General features: G+C 43.8%; 2 protein-coding genes across 5 annotated transcripts in view; one reads left to right on the top strand and one right to left on the bottom strand.

The window, feature by feature from the left end:
* The window catches only part of ZNF713 (zinc finger protein 713), a 61,842-nt gene that overhangs the window by 25,305 nt on the left and 18,867 nt on the right, over positions 1 to 17,670 (bottom strand). For all 4 annotated transcript variants that reach the window (XR_010342425.1, XM_064375606.1, XM_064375607.1 and 1 more), the window contains exons 2-4: positions 12,380 to 12,508; positions 5,719 to 6,169; positions 5,070 to 5,126 (exon numbers count right to left, since the gene is read on the bottom strand). Coding sequence is in view for 3 of the 4 variants with exons in the window: in XM_064375606.1 (XP_064231676.1) it covers positions 5,070 to 5,117 (48 nt within the window). In the remaining variant the exon portion in view is untranslated. The remainder of the gene's footprint in view (positions 1 to 5,069; positions 5,127 to 5,718; positions 6,170 to 12,379; positions 12,509 to 17,670) is intronic.
* Positions 15,472 to 17,395, top strand: LOC105714949 (RNA polymerase I-specific transcription initiation factor RRN3-like). Its single transcript, XM_064375324.1, is given in 3 exon segments — positions 15,472 to 15,704; positions 15,706 to 16,262; positions 16,265 to 17,395. Coding segments are annotated over 3 exon segments (1,806 nt in total). The 3' UTR covers positions 17,281 to 17,395.

The following is a 17,670-nucleotide window of genomic DNA, read 5'->3' on the forward strand; positions in this document are numbered from 1 at the left end:
CTCTTTCCACGTCAGACCTATCAGGACATAGCTTCCTCACTACTGTTTTTTTTTTTTTTGAACAGTGTTTTACTCTGATGCCCAGGCATGGAGTGCAGTAGTGGTGCCATTATGGGTCACTGAAGCCTCAACCTCCCAGGCTCAAGCAATCTCCCACCTCAGTCTCCCAAGTAACCAGGGCTACAGGCACACACCAGCAGCCAAGCTGATTTTTTTTTATTATTTGTAGAGATGGCATCTTGCTATGTTGGCCAGGCTGGTCTTGAACTCCTGAGCTCCAGTGATCCTCCTGTCTTGGCCTCCCAAAAGTATTCGGATTATAGGCATGAACCACTGCATCCAGCCCACTATTGTTTTCAAATGTTAAAAAATTTTGACATCATTTCAGACTTAAAATTTGCAAGAAAAATAAGTGTCCTCTCCCCTTTTCTCTACGTAATTTTTTTAGACTGCTTAAGAGTAAGTTGCAGAAGTGATGCACCTTTAACTATGACTGGCATTTAGTTCCTTTTTTTTTTTTTTTTTTTTAAGAGACAGGATCTCACTCTGTCATCCAGGCTGGAGTGCAGTGGCGTAATGTCAGTCCACTGAAGTCTCAACCTTTCAGGCTCAAAGGATCCCCCCACCTCAGCCTTCTGAGTAGCTGGGACTATAGGCATGTGCCACCATGATTTATTTCCTAAAAAAAATAATTCTCTTGAGAAATTAACATTGATATGGTACTGTTGTCTAAACTATCTGCTTAAGATTTTACCAATTGCCCTAAAAATGTCCTTTATAACAAAAATACCCTCCAAGATCACATGCTGCATTTGGCTGTCCTCTTCAATATCCAACAGTTCCTGATCCTTTCTTTGTATTTCAAAACACTGACAGTTTGAAAAGTACAGGCTAGTTATTTTGCAGAATAATCCTCAACTTGGGTTTGTCTGATGTTTCATGAACAGATTCACTTTTGGCAGAAACAGTACAGAATTAACGGATTTTTCTCAGTGAACTGTTATCAGGAGGCACACACTGCTGGTTAGTCCCGTTAGTGGCAATGCTAGCTTTGATAACCTAGTTATGGTACCTCCCAGTAATTCCCACTAGAAAATTACTGTTTTATCCTTGTGGGGAAGTATTTTGAGGCCGTGTAAATATTTCACTTCTCTGCAAACTTTCATCTGCTGTTTTAGCATCCAATGATCATTCTTGCCTGCACTGATTACAAATGGTGCTTTTCTAACTCCACCATTCTTTACACATTATCAGTTGGCTTTCGACTGTGTGAAGAGGTTTCCCTTCCTAATGATTTATTTATATTAGTGTGAATGTATGGATCCTTATTTTATGCAGTAAGTTTTAATGTTCCGATTGTCCCAGATTTAGCCAGTAAGAGTCTCTTAAAAGTGATTTGTGTCCTTTTGACATGTCTCTCTCATTCTTTAAGCACTTCCTTACTTTTTGGGACAGAATGATATTCTTTCAACATTCATTTTGTGGTTTCCCTGCTCCAAGTCTGGAGTCAACAATTTCTCTAAGGATCCTTGGTTCCTTTCAATGAAGAATGCCATTTCGAAACCAAGATCTGGGCATTTGATCCATGTTACTGGAGTGCCATTGCTTTTAGGTCCTCTTAGTTGTATCTACACGTGTGTGCACAGGCATACACACAGGCTGATGCCTGTAATCCTAGCACTTGGGGAGGCCGAGAAGGGCGGAACACCTGAGGTTGGGAGTTTGAGACCAGCCTGACCAAAATGGAGAAACCCCACCTCTACTAAAAATACAAAAAATTAGCCGGGCCTGGTGGCACATGCCTGCAATCCCAGCTACTTGTGAGGCTGAGGTAGGAGAGTCGCTTGAATCCAGGAGGCAAAAGCTGTGGTAAGCTGAGATCATGCCATTGCACTCCAGCCTGGGCAACAAGAGGGAAACTCCTTCTCAAAACAACAACAAAAAACACAAACAAACCCAAAAAGCCCACAAGTTCACACGGATACCTCTAATTCTAATCCAACTCAGCAGGGTTCATTCTATCCTGTCTTCCCGTGTTTGCTTAATTTTTTTTTTTTTTTTTTGAGACGGAGTTTTGCTCTTGTTACCCAGGCTGGAGTGCAATGGCGTGATCTCGGCTCACCGCAACCTCCGCCTCCTGGGTTCAGGCAATTCTCCTGCCTCAGCCTCCTGAGTAGCTGGGAATACAGGCACACGCCACCATGCCCAGCTAATTTTTTGTATTTTTAGTAGAGACGGGGTTTCACCGTGTTGACCAGGATGGTCTCGATCTCTTGACCTCGTGATCCACCCGCCTCGGCCTCCTAAAGTGCTGGGATTACAGGCGTGAGCCACTGCGCCCAGCCCTTTTTTTTTTTTTAAGACAGGGCTTCACCATGTTGGTCAGGCTGGTCTTGAGCTCCTGACCTCAGGTGATCCACCCGCCTTGGCCTCCAAAGTGCTTGGATCACAGGCGTGAGCCACAGCGCCTGGCCTGTCTTCCCGTATTTGTAATTCCCTTCTCTGACCATGAGAAAGCTGGCTACCATTAGCTACAATGTATTTGAATATTTGTTTGGTCACACAACATAAAGAAAGTGGTTGCTAATCCATGCCTCTGTACAAAAGAAGCCTATACATTAGAGTTCAGCATGTAAAGTTGTTTTGCTTTTAGCCTGAGGGCTAAAGTTCAAATACTTAGGTTCAAAGGGTACTTGGGTTAGCTCCTTTTAGCTTTGGCCTCCTTCAGGGTGGTTCTGTCAGTCACTTAAAATACAGGTAAGTTCATCTGTCTGTTTCTACCGAATTTCGGGCCCTTTCTCTATCTTTTTATTTTAATTTCTTAATGTATGTGAAACATTCACATGGTTTCAAAAGTCAGAACTATACAAAAAGGCGTATTTAGTGAGGTCTCATACTTCCTACTTCCCCTTCCATTTCCTCCATTTTCTTCATCCCATTCCCATCCAAGCCCTACAGGTAACCAATCTCATTAGACTCAGGTTTATCCTTCTGGTGTCTTTTTGCTTAAATGAGCAAAATGAGCAGGTATGTGTATATGTATACTTTTATTTATTTCCCCTTTTCCTTACACAAAACGTAGCTTATCATCTTTTGTGCTTTGCTTTTTTCACTTACAATTTATTGTTTTTTGTTTTTAGATAGTCTCGCTGTCGCCCAGGCTGGAGTGCAGTGGTGTGATCTTGGCTCACTGACCTCCTGGGCTCAAGCCATTCTTCTGCCTCAGCCTCCCAAGTAGTAGAGATTACAGGCACCTGCCACCATGCCTGGCTAATTTTTGTATTTTGGGTAGAGATGGGGTTTCACCATGTTGGCCAGACTGGCATCGAATTCCCTACCTCAGGTGATTCACCTGCCTCGGCCTCCCAAAGTGCTGAGATCACAGGCGTGGAGTGCAGTTTCTTCAGTGGTTTCTCTCTGATGACCTGTGAACTGAAAAGTTATCTGGCCTCCCACCCCACACCTCACAAACATATACTGTGGAGAAGGCAAAGGAACAGCCACTAGGGACACTCTCACGCAAGTAAACAGCAGTTCACAGGAATTCTAAAATGTAGCAGAGCTGGGCACAGGTGGCCAGTGTCTGAAACGGGGCTCAGGCCTACTTCCTGGGAGCTGTTCCTTGAGATTCTTGACTCCACACACTGGGCTTTGGTTCTACTGAGTCATCTTCTCTTTTCCATAAGAAGGAGCCTGTGTTTGTAGCTGGGTAAGGTTTTCTCAGCCTGCTCATTGAAGTTTTAGGGTCCAAAGGCCTCTTTTCCTTTTACACTGTCTGTTCCTTCTCATTTAAGCTGATAAAATTGGACTTTTGGCCGTGCGCAGTGGCTCATGCCTGTAATCCCAGCACTTTGGGAGGCTGAAGCGGGTGGATCACAAGGTCAGGAATTTGAAACCAGCTTGGCCAATATGGTGAAACCCCATTTCTACTAAAAATGCAAAAATTAGCCAGGAGTAGTGACATGAACCTATAATTCCAGCTACTCAGGAGACTGAAGCAGGAGAATTGCTTGAACCCGGGAGGCAGAGGTTGCAGTGAGCTGAGATTGTGCCATTAACTCCAGCCTGGGCAACAGAGAGAGACTCTTTCTAAAAAAGAAGTTGGACTTTCTGGCCAGGTCCGGTAGCTCACACATTTAATGTAGAGTGACTTGAGGTCAGGAGTTTGAGACCAGCCTGACCAACATGGAGACAGCCCATCTCTACTAAAAATACAAAATTAGCTGGGCGTTGGTGGCGCATGCCTGTAATCCCAGCTACTCAGGAGGCTGAGGCAGGAGAATTGCCTGAACCCAGGAGGCGGAGGTTGCGGTGAGCCGAGATTGCGCCATTGCACTCCAGCCTGGGTAACAAGAGCGAAACTCCGTCTCAAAAAATAAATAAATAAATAAAGATGGGGTTTCACCATATTGGTCAGGCTGGTCTCGAACTCCTGACCTCAGGTGATCCACCCACCTCAGCCTCCCAAAGTGCTGGGATTACAGGCGTGAGCCACCGCGCCCAGATTTTTATCAACTCTTCCTAAAGCATTTGACTAAACAACTCTCGTTGCACTCAAACTCATCAATTTATATAATGATGAACCAGATTACAGAATCACAACAGGCTTAACAGGTTTTGGAAGAGATACAACAGATGCTTGAGAAACATTCATTTTTGGTAGATGTTATCCTCAGGCATACTTAATAATCCCATCAGCTCCAAGCAGTCCTAGGGGCCTGGGCATCAGTCACTCTGTTCACAGAGAGAATGTAAGCATCGTTTAAATTCTAGTGAGCTATTTTAGGGTGATTAAAAGACAATCCATTGTTCCCTTGTTTTCTTCACAACATCCAGCTCGGACAACAATCCATGAAATTGAGTCTGGTGAAAATGCTGGAAGGAGAGAAGAACTAGAAAGAGCTACATAGGTGAATGGAAAACACGCTGCAGAGAGTACATCATCTGTCACGTGAATCTCCTGGGTTCTGGATTTTTGGGACTCAGAACTTTTGAGAAGTGAAAAAATAAAAGTGCCCACATTCTGAGAACTGTAATGGCATTTTAGAGGAGAGAAAAACTGAACCTACCTGGGACCTCACCATCTGTGAGCCATCATTCATTTCTTTCTCCTCCATGTTCTCTTCCTGAGAAAAAAAACAGCACTCTGAGAAGGCATAACTAGGAAAAGGAGAAGCATCTCGTTAATACATGATATAAAGGCTAAATTCAAATCCTGGAGCTTCTGCTTTGTGTAGGTATGGCAGACACTACAGAGAAGCCCTCTAAGACATAAGCTTAAAGGCTGTGCCATTTCTATTCCTCTATGACATTAGGGAATTCAATGCAGGACAGTCTTTCTTCTGTGGTGCAACTTCCCTTGTTGTGGCCTCGGGGAGCTCAGGGGTTTTCAGCCCTCGCTACATACTGGTGGAAATTTAAAAAGAAGCCAGTGCTCAGCCCTGACACTCAAAAGATTTGGATTTAATTGATCTGGGGTGGGTCTGAGCAACAGCATTTACAATTTTAAAGTTTCCAAGTGACTCTAAGTGTAGATGAGAACTACTGGGATAAACTGATGGAGAGGACATCGGTAAGGGCCCATTCTTACTCTTTATCCCCACAAGGAATGAATTCACTCCAACACGTACACTCCAGACATCTGGCTCTCCCACCTCTAAGGTGATTCCTCCAATATACAAAGGAGATATCACTATTCTCATTTTTCTGAGTGTTTACCTTCCTTTTTGAGTGTCTGGATTCAGTCTTCCACTGATATTACACCTCTTTGCAGTTCTGAGGTTGTAATGTCACCAAAGCTCTGTTATCTTCTACATGACAGTCAGGAGACACACCAGGATCAGCAGCTTCAGGATCTGGGGCAGTTCCTGAAAGTTGATTTTCAGTGCCTTATGGGGAGCAGCCACTCTCTGGTTCTAAAGGTGCCCCGTCTCTGATGACAGCCTGAGGAGCCAGTGCATAGCCACAAGAATGATTTCTGCTTCCAGGGGTGGCCACTCTCAGAATCTTGCCTTGTTCATGCCGAGTTGAGATGTAGGGGTCTCGAAGGTTGTTATTCCCTTTTTACTCTCTCTCTAGAAGCATCGATTCCTCATGTACACATTTCACTACGATATTCAAAGCTGCATCCTGGCAGGGATCTTGTAAGATAGAATTTCAGGTTGAAGACCTGTAATGAGATGTACCAGGGTCAGCAGAAGAAACGCAGCAGTTTCAGCCACCTAGGGGCTTGCATACAAACCACTCATACAGACAGAGCACAGTAAGGTGTGGCGTTCTTTAATCAAAAAGCACTTTTAGAACTTCTCAGATTCACACATTACAAAAGGCAGAGATGTGTACATGACACATCTGAATCAGAGATGTGTACATGACATTGTGTCAATGACAACAAATTCAGCCTCAGTCCTTTCCTAAACTTTTACAGAACAGAGAACACACGCTCTTTGCCTAGACAAACAGTGACGGTTTTCTTTAGAAAGATGGAAAAACACGTGTTTCATCAACAACAGAGTAAGACTGTGTTGATTTGCTAATAATCATGAAGGAATACATTTTTTTTCTGTTCACAAAGGTTGACCTGAGAAATCTTTTTTAAAATGCGAGTGATGGAAATGAAGAAGCCATTTCTGAGGAGCAATTTTTTCAAAGAGAAAACTGCAGTTCCAGTGAAATGGCCCTGTGAGATGAGGCAGCCTTTCACGGCCCAAGGCATGGCAACAATCTGACATTTCAAAACCCCTTCTCTAAAACCTTTCAGGAGTGATTTAAAAGCACTTTAAGAACTAGGTTCTTCATTCCCCATGCATAAGCTTGGGAGAAACCCCACAGTCAGGAGAAGCAGACAGGTTATTCCCCAAGATGGGTGACTAGAGATGGTAGAGCCAGTTCTCCCCAGAAAGAACCAAAGTTACAGGTAAATGACCATGGCCGGAGGGGAAGGCTGAGGGAAGAGTGCTGGAACTTGTCAGAGAACCCACGGGTAGAAGCTGGGGTGCAGTGGGGCGTGGTGGCTCACACTTGTAATCCCAGCACTTTGGGAGGCTGAGACAGGCAGATCATGAAGGCCAGGAGTTTGAGACCAGTCAGGGCAACATGATGAGGCCCTGTTTCTATAAAACATACAAAAATTAACTAGGTGTGATGGCTTGTATCTGTAGTCCCAGCTACTGTGGGGCTGAGGTGGAAGGATTGCTTGAGCCTGGGAGGTGGAGGTTGCAGTGAACCAAAATCATGCCACTGCACTGAAGCCTGGGTGACAGAGTAAGACCCTGTCTCAAAAAACAAAAACCAAACCAAAAAGCCCTCAACAAACCAGGCAATAAAGGAACATACCTCAAAATAATAAAAGCCCCCAGCACTTTGGGAGGCCAAGGCGGGCAGATCACGAGGTCAGGAGATTGAGACCATCCTAGCCAACATGGTGAAACCCTGCCTTTACTAAACTAAAAAAAAAAAAAAAATTACCTGGGCATGGTGGTGCACACCTGTAGTCCCAACTACTTGTGAGGCTGAGGCAGGAGAATAGCTTGAACCCAGGAGGCAGAGATTGCAGTGAGCTGAGATTGCACCTCTGCACTACAGTCTGGGCAACAGTGCAAGACTCCATCTCAAAAAATAATAATAATAAAATAAATAAACCCACAGCCAACATCATACTGAATGGGGAAAAGCTGAAAGCATCCCCCTAAGAACTAGAACAAGACAAGGATGCACACTCTCACCACTCCTATTCAACATAGTACCGAAGTCCAGCCAGAGAAATCAGGCAAGAGAAAGAAATAGAGGACATTCACATTGGAAAAGAGCAAGTCAAATGATCTCTGTTTGCTGATGACATAGTCTTACGCCTAGAAAACCCTAAAGATTTCATAAATGATTTCAGTAAAAGTTTCAAGATACAAATTAGTGTACAGTGGCTCACACCTATAATCCCAGCATTTTGGAAGGCTAAGGTGGGAGGATAGCTTGAGCCTAGGAGTTTCAAGACCAGCTTGGGCAACATAGTGACACCCTGTGTCTATTTAAAAAAAAATGTATATATATATATACACACATGTGTGTATATACACACACACACAGACACACACACACACACATTCCTAGGAATACATTTTTTTTTTTTTTTTGAGACGGAGTTTCGCTCTTGTTACCCAGGCTGGAGTGCAATGGCGCGATCTCGGCTCACTGCAACCTCCGCCTCCTGGGTTCACGCAATTCTCCTGCCTCAGCCTCCCGAGTAGCTGGGATTACAGGCACGCGCCACCGTGCCCAGCTAATTTTTTGTATTTTTAGTAGAGATGGGGTTTCACCATGTTGACCAGGATGGTCTCGATCTCTTGACCTCGTGATCCACCCGCTTCGGTCTCCCAAAGTGCTGGGATTACAGGCGTGAGCCACTGCGCCCAGCCTAGGAATACATTTAACCAAAGATGTTAAATATCTCTACAAGGAGAATTATAAAACACTGATGAAAGACATAGTCGATGACACAAACAAATGAGAAAACATCCTATGCTTATGGATTTGAAGAATCAATATCGTTAAAATGGCCCTACTGTTCAAAGCAATCTACAGATTCAACATAATTCCTATCAAATTACCAATGTCATTTTTCACGGAATTAGAAATAACAATCCTAAAATTTATAAGGAACCAAAAAAGAGTCTGAATAATCAAAGCAATCCTAAGCAAAAAAATAAAGTTGGAGGCATCACATTATGTGACTTCAAATGATACAACAAGATTAGTAAACAAAGTAGCATGGTATTGGTACAAAAACAGACACACAGATCAACTGAACAGAATACAGAATCTATAAATAAAGCCACATACCTACAGTCAACTGGACTTTGACAAAGTTAACAAAAATATACATGGGGAAAAAACATCCTATTCAATAAATGATGCTGGAAAACTCAGATAGTCACATGTAGAAGAATGATACAGGACCCCTGTCTGTTTTTTTTTTTTTTTTTAAGACGGAGTCTCGCTCTGTTGCCAGGCTGGAGTGCAGCGGTGTGATCTCAGCTCACTGCAGCCTCCAGCTCCCTGGTTCAAGTGATTCTCCTGCCTAGCCTCCCAAGTAGCTGGGATTACAGGTATGTGCCACCATGCCCAGCTAATTTTTTGTATTTTCGTAGAGATGGGGTTTCACCATGTTGGCCAGGCTGGTCTCAACCTCTTGACCTTGTGATCCATCTGCCTTAGCCTCCCAAAGTGCTGGGATTATAGGCGTGAGCCACCACATTTGGCAGGGACCCCTATCTTTTACCATCTACAAAAATTAACTCAAGATGGATTAAATTAAAACCTAAGCATAAGACCTGAAATTATAAGAAACCTGGAAGAAAACCTAGGAAAACCCCTTGTGGACATTGGCCCTGGCAAAGAATTTACGATTACAGCCTCAAAAGCAAATGCAACAAAAGCAAAAAATAGAGAACTGGGGCTTAAACTGGAAAGCTTTTGCACCACAAAAAAAATTTTCAACAGAGTAAACAGACATCCTATATAACAGGAGAAAATATTTGCAAATCATGCTATCTGACAAAGGACTAATATCTAGAATCTACAAGTAACTCAACAAGAAAAAAACCAAATAACTCCATCAAAAAGTAAAGCATACAAGTGACTGACAAACATGAAACAATGTTCAAGATCACTTATCAACAGTTAAATGCAAATTGAAACCACAAGGCGATATAAGGCGATATCATAACATCAGTCAGAATGGCTACGATTAAAAAGTCAAGGCCAGGTGTGGTGGCTCATGCCTATAATCCCAGCACTTTGGCAGGCCAAGGCGGGCAGATCGTGAGGTCAGGAGTTTGAGACCAGACTGGCCAACATGGTGAAACCCCGTCTCTACTAAAAAATACAAAAATTTGGGCAGGGTGCAGTGGCTCAAGCCTGTAATCCCAGCACTTTGGGAGGCCGAGGCAGGTGGATCACGAAGTTGAGAGATCGAGACCATCCTGGTCAATATTGTGAAACCCCATCTCTACTAATACAAAAAAATTAGCTGGGCATGGTGGTGCGTGCCTGTAATCCCAGCTACTCAGGAGGCTGAAGCAGGAGAATTGCCTGAACCCAGGAGGCGGAGGTTGCGGTGAGCCGAGATCGTGCCATTGCACTCCAGCCTGGGTAACGAGAGCGAAACTCCATCTCAAAAAAAACAAACAAAACAAAACAAAACAAAAATTTGCTGGGCATGGTGGCGGGTGCCTATAATCCCAGCTACTAGAGAGGCTGAGGCAGTGAACTGCTCGAACCTGGGAGGTGGAGGTTGCAGTCAGCTGCAATCATGCCACTGCATTCCAGCCTGGACAACTGAGCGAGACTCTGTCTCAAAAGAACCAGCATGGTGATTTCTCAAAGAACTACCAATTGAGATTTCTCAATAGAATTACCATTAGACCCAGCAATCCCACTACTGAGTAACTATCCAAAGAAAAATAAATTATTATATAAAAAAAGACACCTGCACTTGTATGCTTATCACAGCACCATTCACAATAGCAAAGTCATGGAATCAACCTCAGTGTCCATCAATGGATCATTCAATAAATAAAATATCATATATGTACAACATGGAATACTAGGCAGCCATAAAAAAGAGAAATCATGTCTTTTGCAGCAACATGGATGCAGCTGGAGGCCGTCATTCTAAGTGAAATAACTCAGAAAATCAAAGACTGCATGTTCTCACTTGTAAATGGGAGCTGAACAATGGGTACATGTGGACATACAGAGGGGAACAACAGACACGGGGGACTCAAAAAGGAGGGAGGGTGGGACAGGGGTTAGGCTGAAACATTGCCTACTAGGTGAAGTGTTCGCTACCAGAGTGTGGGCATATCAGAAACCCAGACCTCATCACTATGCGACATGTCTATGTAACAAAGCTGCACATGGAATACTATGCAGCCATGAAAAAGAATGAAATCAGAGCTTCTGCAGAATCATGAATGAACTGACTTCAGGGTGAAGCCCGTTAATGAATACAGGACAAAGAAAGTATCGCAGTTTCTAGGGCCTAATATTTAAATATATGAAAGGCAGGCACAACTGGAAGGCAGTGAACCTAAACATTTAAAAATTAAAAATCTCGGGCTGGGCGTGGTGGCTCACACCTGTAATCCCAGCACCTTCGGAGGTCAAGGCAGGCAGCGTACCTGAGGTGAGGAGTTTGTGACCAGCCTGACCAACGTGGAGAAACCCCGTCTCTACTAAAAATACAAAATTATCGGGTCATGGTGGTGGTGCGTGCCTGTAATCCCAGCTACTTGGGAGGCTGAGGCAGGAGAATCGCTTGAACCCAGGAGGCAGAGGTTGCGGTGAGCCGAGACCACACCACTGCACTCCAGCCTGGGCAACAAGAGCAAAACTCCGTCTCAAAAATAAAAAAAATTAAAAAAATCTCTCCTCTGTATTGACTCTCCAGTGCCCCCAAAACAAGGAAACACAATACCAGGCTATGCAATTGTCCACAGTGCTCCTTGCTACAAAAGCTTTCAAAAAGGACAATGAAATTTTACATTTTTCTCAGCAAAAATGCCAACATAGGAAGCAAACAGGGATGGAACACATTTAAAAAGGGATTTCAGCAGGCTAACAAAATCCCCAGAAACAGGATCTAAAAGAGAAAAAGCGGAGAGGCCTTCCCTGCTGCAGAAAACATTATAACCTAAATATCGGCTTTTAATTAAGCTGATTTCTGACTACAGAGCTCTAAAATAAAAAGTCTTTCCAAATCTCTTGCCAGATTTCAGCCAGGGCAAACCTCAAGTAGGTCTCTCCCTTCAGGTTTTCTGATTCTAAAACTAGCTTTCGCCGACTAATTGTGCATGCAAATGAATCACTTTACACTTCAAAGGACCCCATTTTGGCTACTGCCTCTTATGACCACCCCATGTTAGATGGGTCCAGTTTCCTAGATATTTACAAGAGGATGCCCCATAAGTGTCATACACAAGCCCAGCTGGTGATGGTCACAAATGAAAAACCAAGCCCCAAACCCCAAAAATAAAACACAGATGCAATCTTAAAAGCACACTCTATAAAACAAGACCATAGGAGCCACACTGCCAATCCCTTACCCTAACCTCCCATCCTGAGGCAGAGGCAGAGGCAGAAACACTTTGACATGAATTTTCTGCTGTGACACAGGCAGAAAAAAAGTAGTTTCCTGCAGATATTTTTTTTTTTTTTACCCAAATCTCATCTTGAATCTGCAGATATTTTGACTTGAATCTCCTGTACAAAGACAGAGATTGAAGCCTTCACTCTTAAGGAAAAGGGAAGATTTGAAAAACAGCCCAAATAATGTCTACACCTTCAACCAAAGAGTGGGAAGTCTGAATTCAGGAGAATTTACCCGAAACACCTGGTGGGACGTCTGAGGCCAGGGAGTTCATGCTGGTGCCAAGTGCCCCTTTCAAAGAGAAAGACCGGTGGTGGGTGAGAGTCACTCTCAATCCTGCCTCCCTATGCCAGGTATGTTGACCTAAAAGGAAGAAGTTGAGGCAAAGTAAGTGAAGAGCTTATGTGCGCCAAGCCTGAAGTCTGCAACTTGGGAGCATAGATTCAAGTTGCGATAAAAATACACTCTGATTAACAGTGGTTATAAGTTAATTTTTTTTTTTTTTTTTTTGAGACGGAGTCTTGCTCTGTCGCCCAGGCTGAAGTGCAGTGGCGAGATCTTGGTTCAGTGTAACCTCCGCCTCCTTGGTTCATGTGATTCTTCTGCCTCAGTCTCCCGAGCAGCTGATACTACAAGGTGCATGCCACAAGGCCAGCTAAGTTTTGTATTTTTAGTAGAGATGGGGTTTCACCATTTGGCCAGGCTGGTCCCAAACTCCTGACCTCGTGATCACCCTCCTCAGCCTCCCAAAGTGCTAGGATTACAGGTGTGAGCCACTGCGTCCGGCCATAAGTGGATTTTTAAAGGAAAATAAGACGCAGTTCCTGAGCTATTTACAAAAAATCCACATCAAAATCACATAAGGTATTGATTGGCTATACATTGTTCTTTGTATCATAATTCCAGGAATGTGAAGCTCATGGGTGAGTCTGGAACAAAATGAATCTAAACAAGTGTCCCCTGCATGGGTGCAGTGGGGCGGTGTTTTTATTCCATTTTTGTTTTCTCAGTACAAACTGAAGAGGACTCCAGAGATCGCCTAATTGTGGCTTTCCCAACGTGTGCTAAATTAGTATTTTACGTCTGTTACAAGAAGGGCGCAAACTGAATGTGGAAAATGCTGGCTTCAACAAAGTTAAATACGTTTCTTTCCTATAATCTTAAGAGATTTTCATATGGTAATATACATCCTAGATCCCAGAAACCCCCAAAGGGATGTCAAATATATTATGTATTATATACATTATTTCCCACATATATTTAATTTGAAAATATTTTTTATGGCAACTGATGGAACTAGGGTTCCATAGAATACACTTTTGGAAGCGCTGATTTAGTTCTCAGTTCTTTGGTTTAAGGAAGGATCCTGAAATTAAAGATTGTGAAGGAGCTGGTTCTAGAAGCTGGGTCCCCTGATTCAGTCTTGGGCTCTTCCTAGTGCCTTGATATCCATGGGAGATTGGTTCCAGAACCCCCATGGATACCAAAATCCCTGCCTAAGGAACACCAGTGAAGCTCACTGCTGTGTAGTGGTTCTGTCTGAGCTGTGCATTAGACACACTTGCAGTGACTTTAAAATACACAGACGTAAATACACAGACATCCAGGTTCCACCCGAGAACTACTAAGTCAGAATCTGCAGAGGTGAAGTCTGCCATCTACATAGTTTTTAAATGCCCCACAAGTGATTTTGATCCAAGCCAGAGTTCAGAACAACTATCAGAACCTATCATTTCCTTGACTTCCTCAACCTCAATGTTTTTCACCATCTTTCCACTTCAGTCACCTACTTCTGGGGCCACACCAGTTCTCAAATCTTTCTTATCTTAGAAAAAACTAGATAGTGAGATCTAGACTGGATAGGGAGGAAAGTGAAGAAAAGAGTGGCTTAAAAGGGAAGAACATAGGCCGCTCACACCTGTAACCCAGCACTTTGGGAAGATGAGGCAGGTGCATCACTAGAGGTCAGGAGTTTGAAACCAGCCTGACCAATATGGTGAAACCCTGTCTCTACTAAAAATCCAAAAATCAGCTGGGCATGGTGGTGCATGGTGCATGCCTGTAATCCCAGCTACTCGGGAGGATGAAGCATGAGAATTGCTTCAGCTGAGGGGTGAAGACTGCAGTGAGCAGAGATCACGCCACTGTGCTCCAGCCTGGGCGACAAGAGTGAGACCCTGTCCCAAAATAATAATTTAATGTCTCTCCAACATTAAAACTCTCCTGGCCACACACCCCTTTTGCAACTCCCATCCTCTCTTTTTTCAAGGCCACAACTCTTCAAAAAATTGTCAATCCTTACTCTGTCTACTTCCTCATTGCCCATCTCTCAATTCTCTATAATCTGGCTTTTGTTTCTATCCTCAAACTGCTCTGGTTATGGCCACCAAAAACCTGTATGATGTTCATGCAACCAACCCCATTACTTCCTTTTTTTGGGGCTCTGTTTTCCTATCTAGGGTACAGTTGGTGTGATCTTAACTCACTGCAACCTCTGCCTCCTGGACCCAAGCCATCCTCCCAAGTCAGCCTCCCGAGTAGCTGGGACTACAGGTGCACGCCACCACACCTGGCTGTTTTTTATTTTTAGTAGAGGTGAGGTTTCATCATGTTGCCCAGACTGGTCTCAAACTCCTGAGCTCAAGTGATCCGCCCACCTCAGCCTCTCAAAGTGCTGGGATTACAGGTATGAGCCACCAGGCCTGGCCTGACCTCATTACTTCTTCCAAGACAGTATCTGATACTGGTGATGGGCGACTCTTGCTTTACTTCCACTATCTCTCTCAGGGGGCTGTGATCTCATCTCTTTTCCTCTGCCTGTCTTTTACATGTTGCTGCTTCTTAGGTTTTCCCAAGATCTACTCTCATTTCTCTGTAGTTGACTTACAGGGATCTTAAAAAGATACAAACCTGATCCTATCAGTCTCACACTTAAGATTCTTCAGGGCATCCTGCCACTCTTAGGTTGGAGTAGAAAGCCATAAAGAATCCTATGACTGGGCTGGGCACGGTGGCTCATACCTGTAATGCCAGCACTTTGAGAGGCGGAGGCGGGCGGACCACCTGAGGTCGGGAGTTCGAGACCAGTCTGACCAACATGGAGAAACCCCGTCTTTACTAAAAATACAAAATGAGGGTTTGGCCCAATGGCGGCGCCGCTGCTTCACACGCGGTTGCCGGGAGTTACAGCCGCTTCGGCCTCTACCGTCAACACGCTGGGCATGTCGAGGACCGGGTAAGAGCCAGGCCACTTCCTTCTGCGCATCCGGACCAAAGCTCAGGACACAGCGTTGGGGAGCGGATTGAAAGGGTCTGGGACAAAGCTAATGGCTAGGATTTCAAATATGCTTGCATTAGAAAACGATTTTTTCAATTCTCCTCCAAGAAAAACTGTTCAGTTTGGTGGAACCGTGACAGAAATCTTGCTGAAGTACAAAAAGGGTGAAACAAATGACTTTGAGTTGCTGAAGAACCAGCTGTTAGATCTGGACATAAAGGATGACCAGATCATCAACTGGCTGCTAGAATTTCGTTCTTCTATCGTGTACTTGACAAAAGACTGAGCAGCTTATCAGTATTCTATTGAGATTGCCTTGGTTGAACAGAAGTCAAACAGTAGTGGAAGAGTATTTGGCTTTTCTTGGTAATCTTGTATTGGCACAGACTGTTTTCCTCAGACCATGTCTCAGCATGATTGCTTCCCATTTTGTGCCTCCCCGAGTGATCATTAAGGAAGGTGACGTAGATGTTTCAGATTCTGATGATGAAGATGATAATCTTCCTGCAAATTTTGACACATGTCACAGAGTCTTGCAAATAATAGCAAGATATGTACCATCGACACCGTGGTTTCTTATGCCGATACTGGTAGAAAAAATTCCGTTTGTTCGAAAATCAGAGAGAACACTGGAATGTTATGTTCATAACTTACTAAGGATTAGTGTTTATTTTCCAACCTTGAGGCATGAAATTCTGGAGCTTATGATTGAAAAGTTACTCAAGTTGGATGTGAGTGCATCCCGGCAGGATATTGAAGATGCTGAGGAAACAGCAGCACAAACTTGTGGCGGGACGGATTCCACAGAAGGATTGTTTAATATGGATCAAGATGAAGAAACCTGGACATCCTGATGTCTTTGCTTTTGTCCTACATGAAGGATGTCTGCTATGTAGATGGTAAGGCTGATAACAGCAAAATGAAGGATCTGTATCGCAACCTGATAAACATCTTTGACAAACCCCTGTTGCCCACCCATGCCTCCTGCCATGTGCAGTTTTTAATGTTTTACCTCTGTAGCTTCAAATTGGGATTTGCAGAGGCATTTCTGGAACATCTCTGGAAAAAATTACAGGATCCAAGTAATCCTGCCATCATCAGGCAGGCTGCTGGAAATTATATCAGAAGCTTTTTGGCAAGAGCTAAATTTATTCCTCTTATTACTGTAAAATCATGCCTAGATCTTTTGGTTAACTGGCTGCACATATACCTTCATGACCAGGATTCAGGAACAAAGGCATTCTGCGACGTTGCTCTCCATGGACCATTTTACTCAGCCTGCCAAGCTGTGTTCTACACTTTTGTTTTTAGACACAAGCAGCTTTTGAGTGGAAACCTGAAAGAAGGTTTGCAGTATCTTCAGAGTCTGAATTTTGAGCGGATAGTGATGAGCCAGCTAAATCCCCTGAAGATTTGCCTGCCGTCGGTGGTTAACTTTTTTGCTGCAATCACAAATAAGTACCAGCTCATCTTCTGCTACACCATCATTAAGAGGAACAATCGCCAGATGCTGCCAGCCATTAGAAGTACCTCTGGAGGAGACTCAGTGCAGACCTGCACAAACCCACTGGACACCTTCTTCCCCTTTGATCCCTGTGTTCTTAAGCAGTCAAAGAAATTCATTGATCCTATTTATCAGATATGGGAAGACATGAGTGCTGAAGAGCTGCAGGAGTTCAAGAAACCCATTAAAAAGGAGATAATGGAAGATGAAGATGATGATTTTCTAAAAGGTGAAGTGCCCCAGAGTGATACTGTGATTGGGATCACATCGAGCTCCTTTGACACACATTTCCGAAGTCCCTCAAGTAGCATGGGCTCCCCACCCTTGTTGTACATGCAACCCAGTCCCTTCTGACCTCAAAGAGTTGTGACCGAGATGTGACATTTGGGATTCCCCATCACTCGTCACCCCCTCAGCACCCAGCTGGTGCCGTTGAGCACAGACTGCATTGAACTAGAGTGAGCAGCTGCCTCGGCTGTGGCACTCCAGGTTAGACTCAATCAAGCATCTGAAGGCTTTTTTTTGTTCCCCTTATAGACAAAATGAAAAGACTGAATATCATGTGCAATATTTTACTGTGGAATTGATGATAAATTTGGAAGGCTCTGCTTATTTAATATGTACATTTTTTAACAGCTTTTTGACATAATTACTGGGTAATTTCTAATATAGGCACAGACTGTTTTCATGATGGAAATAAAGAAAAATACAAAATGAGCTGGGTGTGGTGGCAGGCGCCTGTAA

The sequence above is a fragment of the Aotus nancymaae genome, unplaced genomic scaffold, assembly GCF_030222135.1.
Source record: "Aotus nancymaae isolate 86718 unplaced genomic scaffold, 86718_ANA_hifiasm-v0.15.2.pri h1tg000012l, whole genome shotgun sequence".
Taxonomy (NCBI): Eukaryota; Metazoa; Chordata; class Mammalia; order Primates; family Aotidae; genus Aotus; species Aotus nancymaae.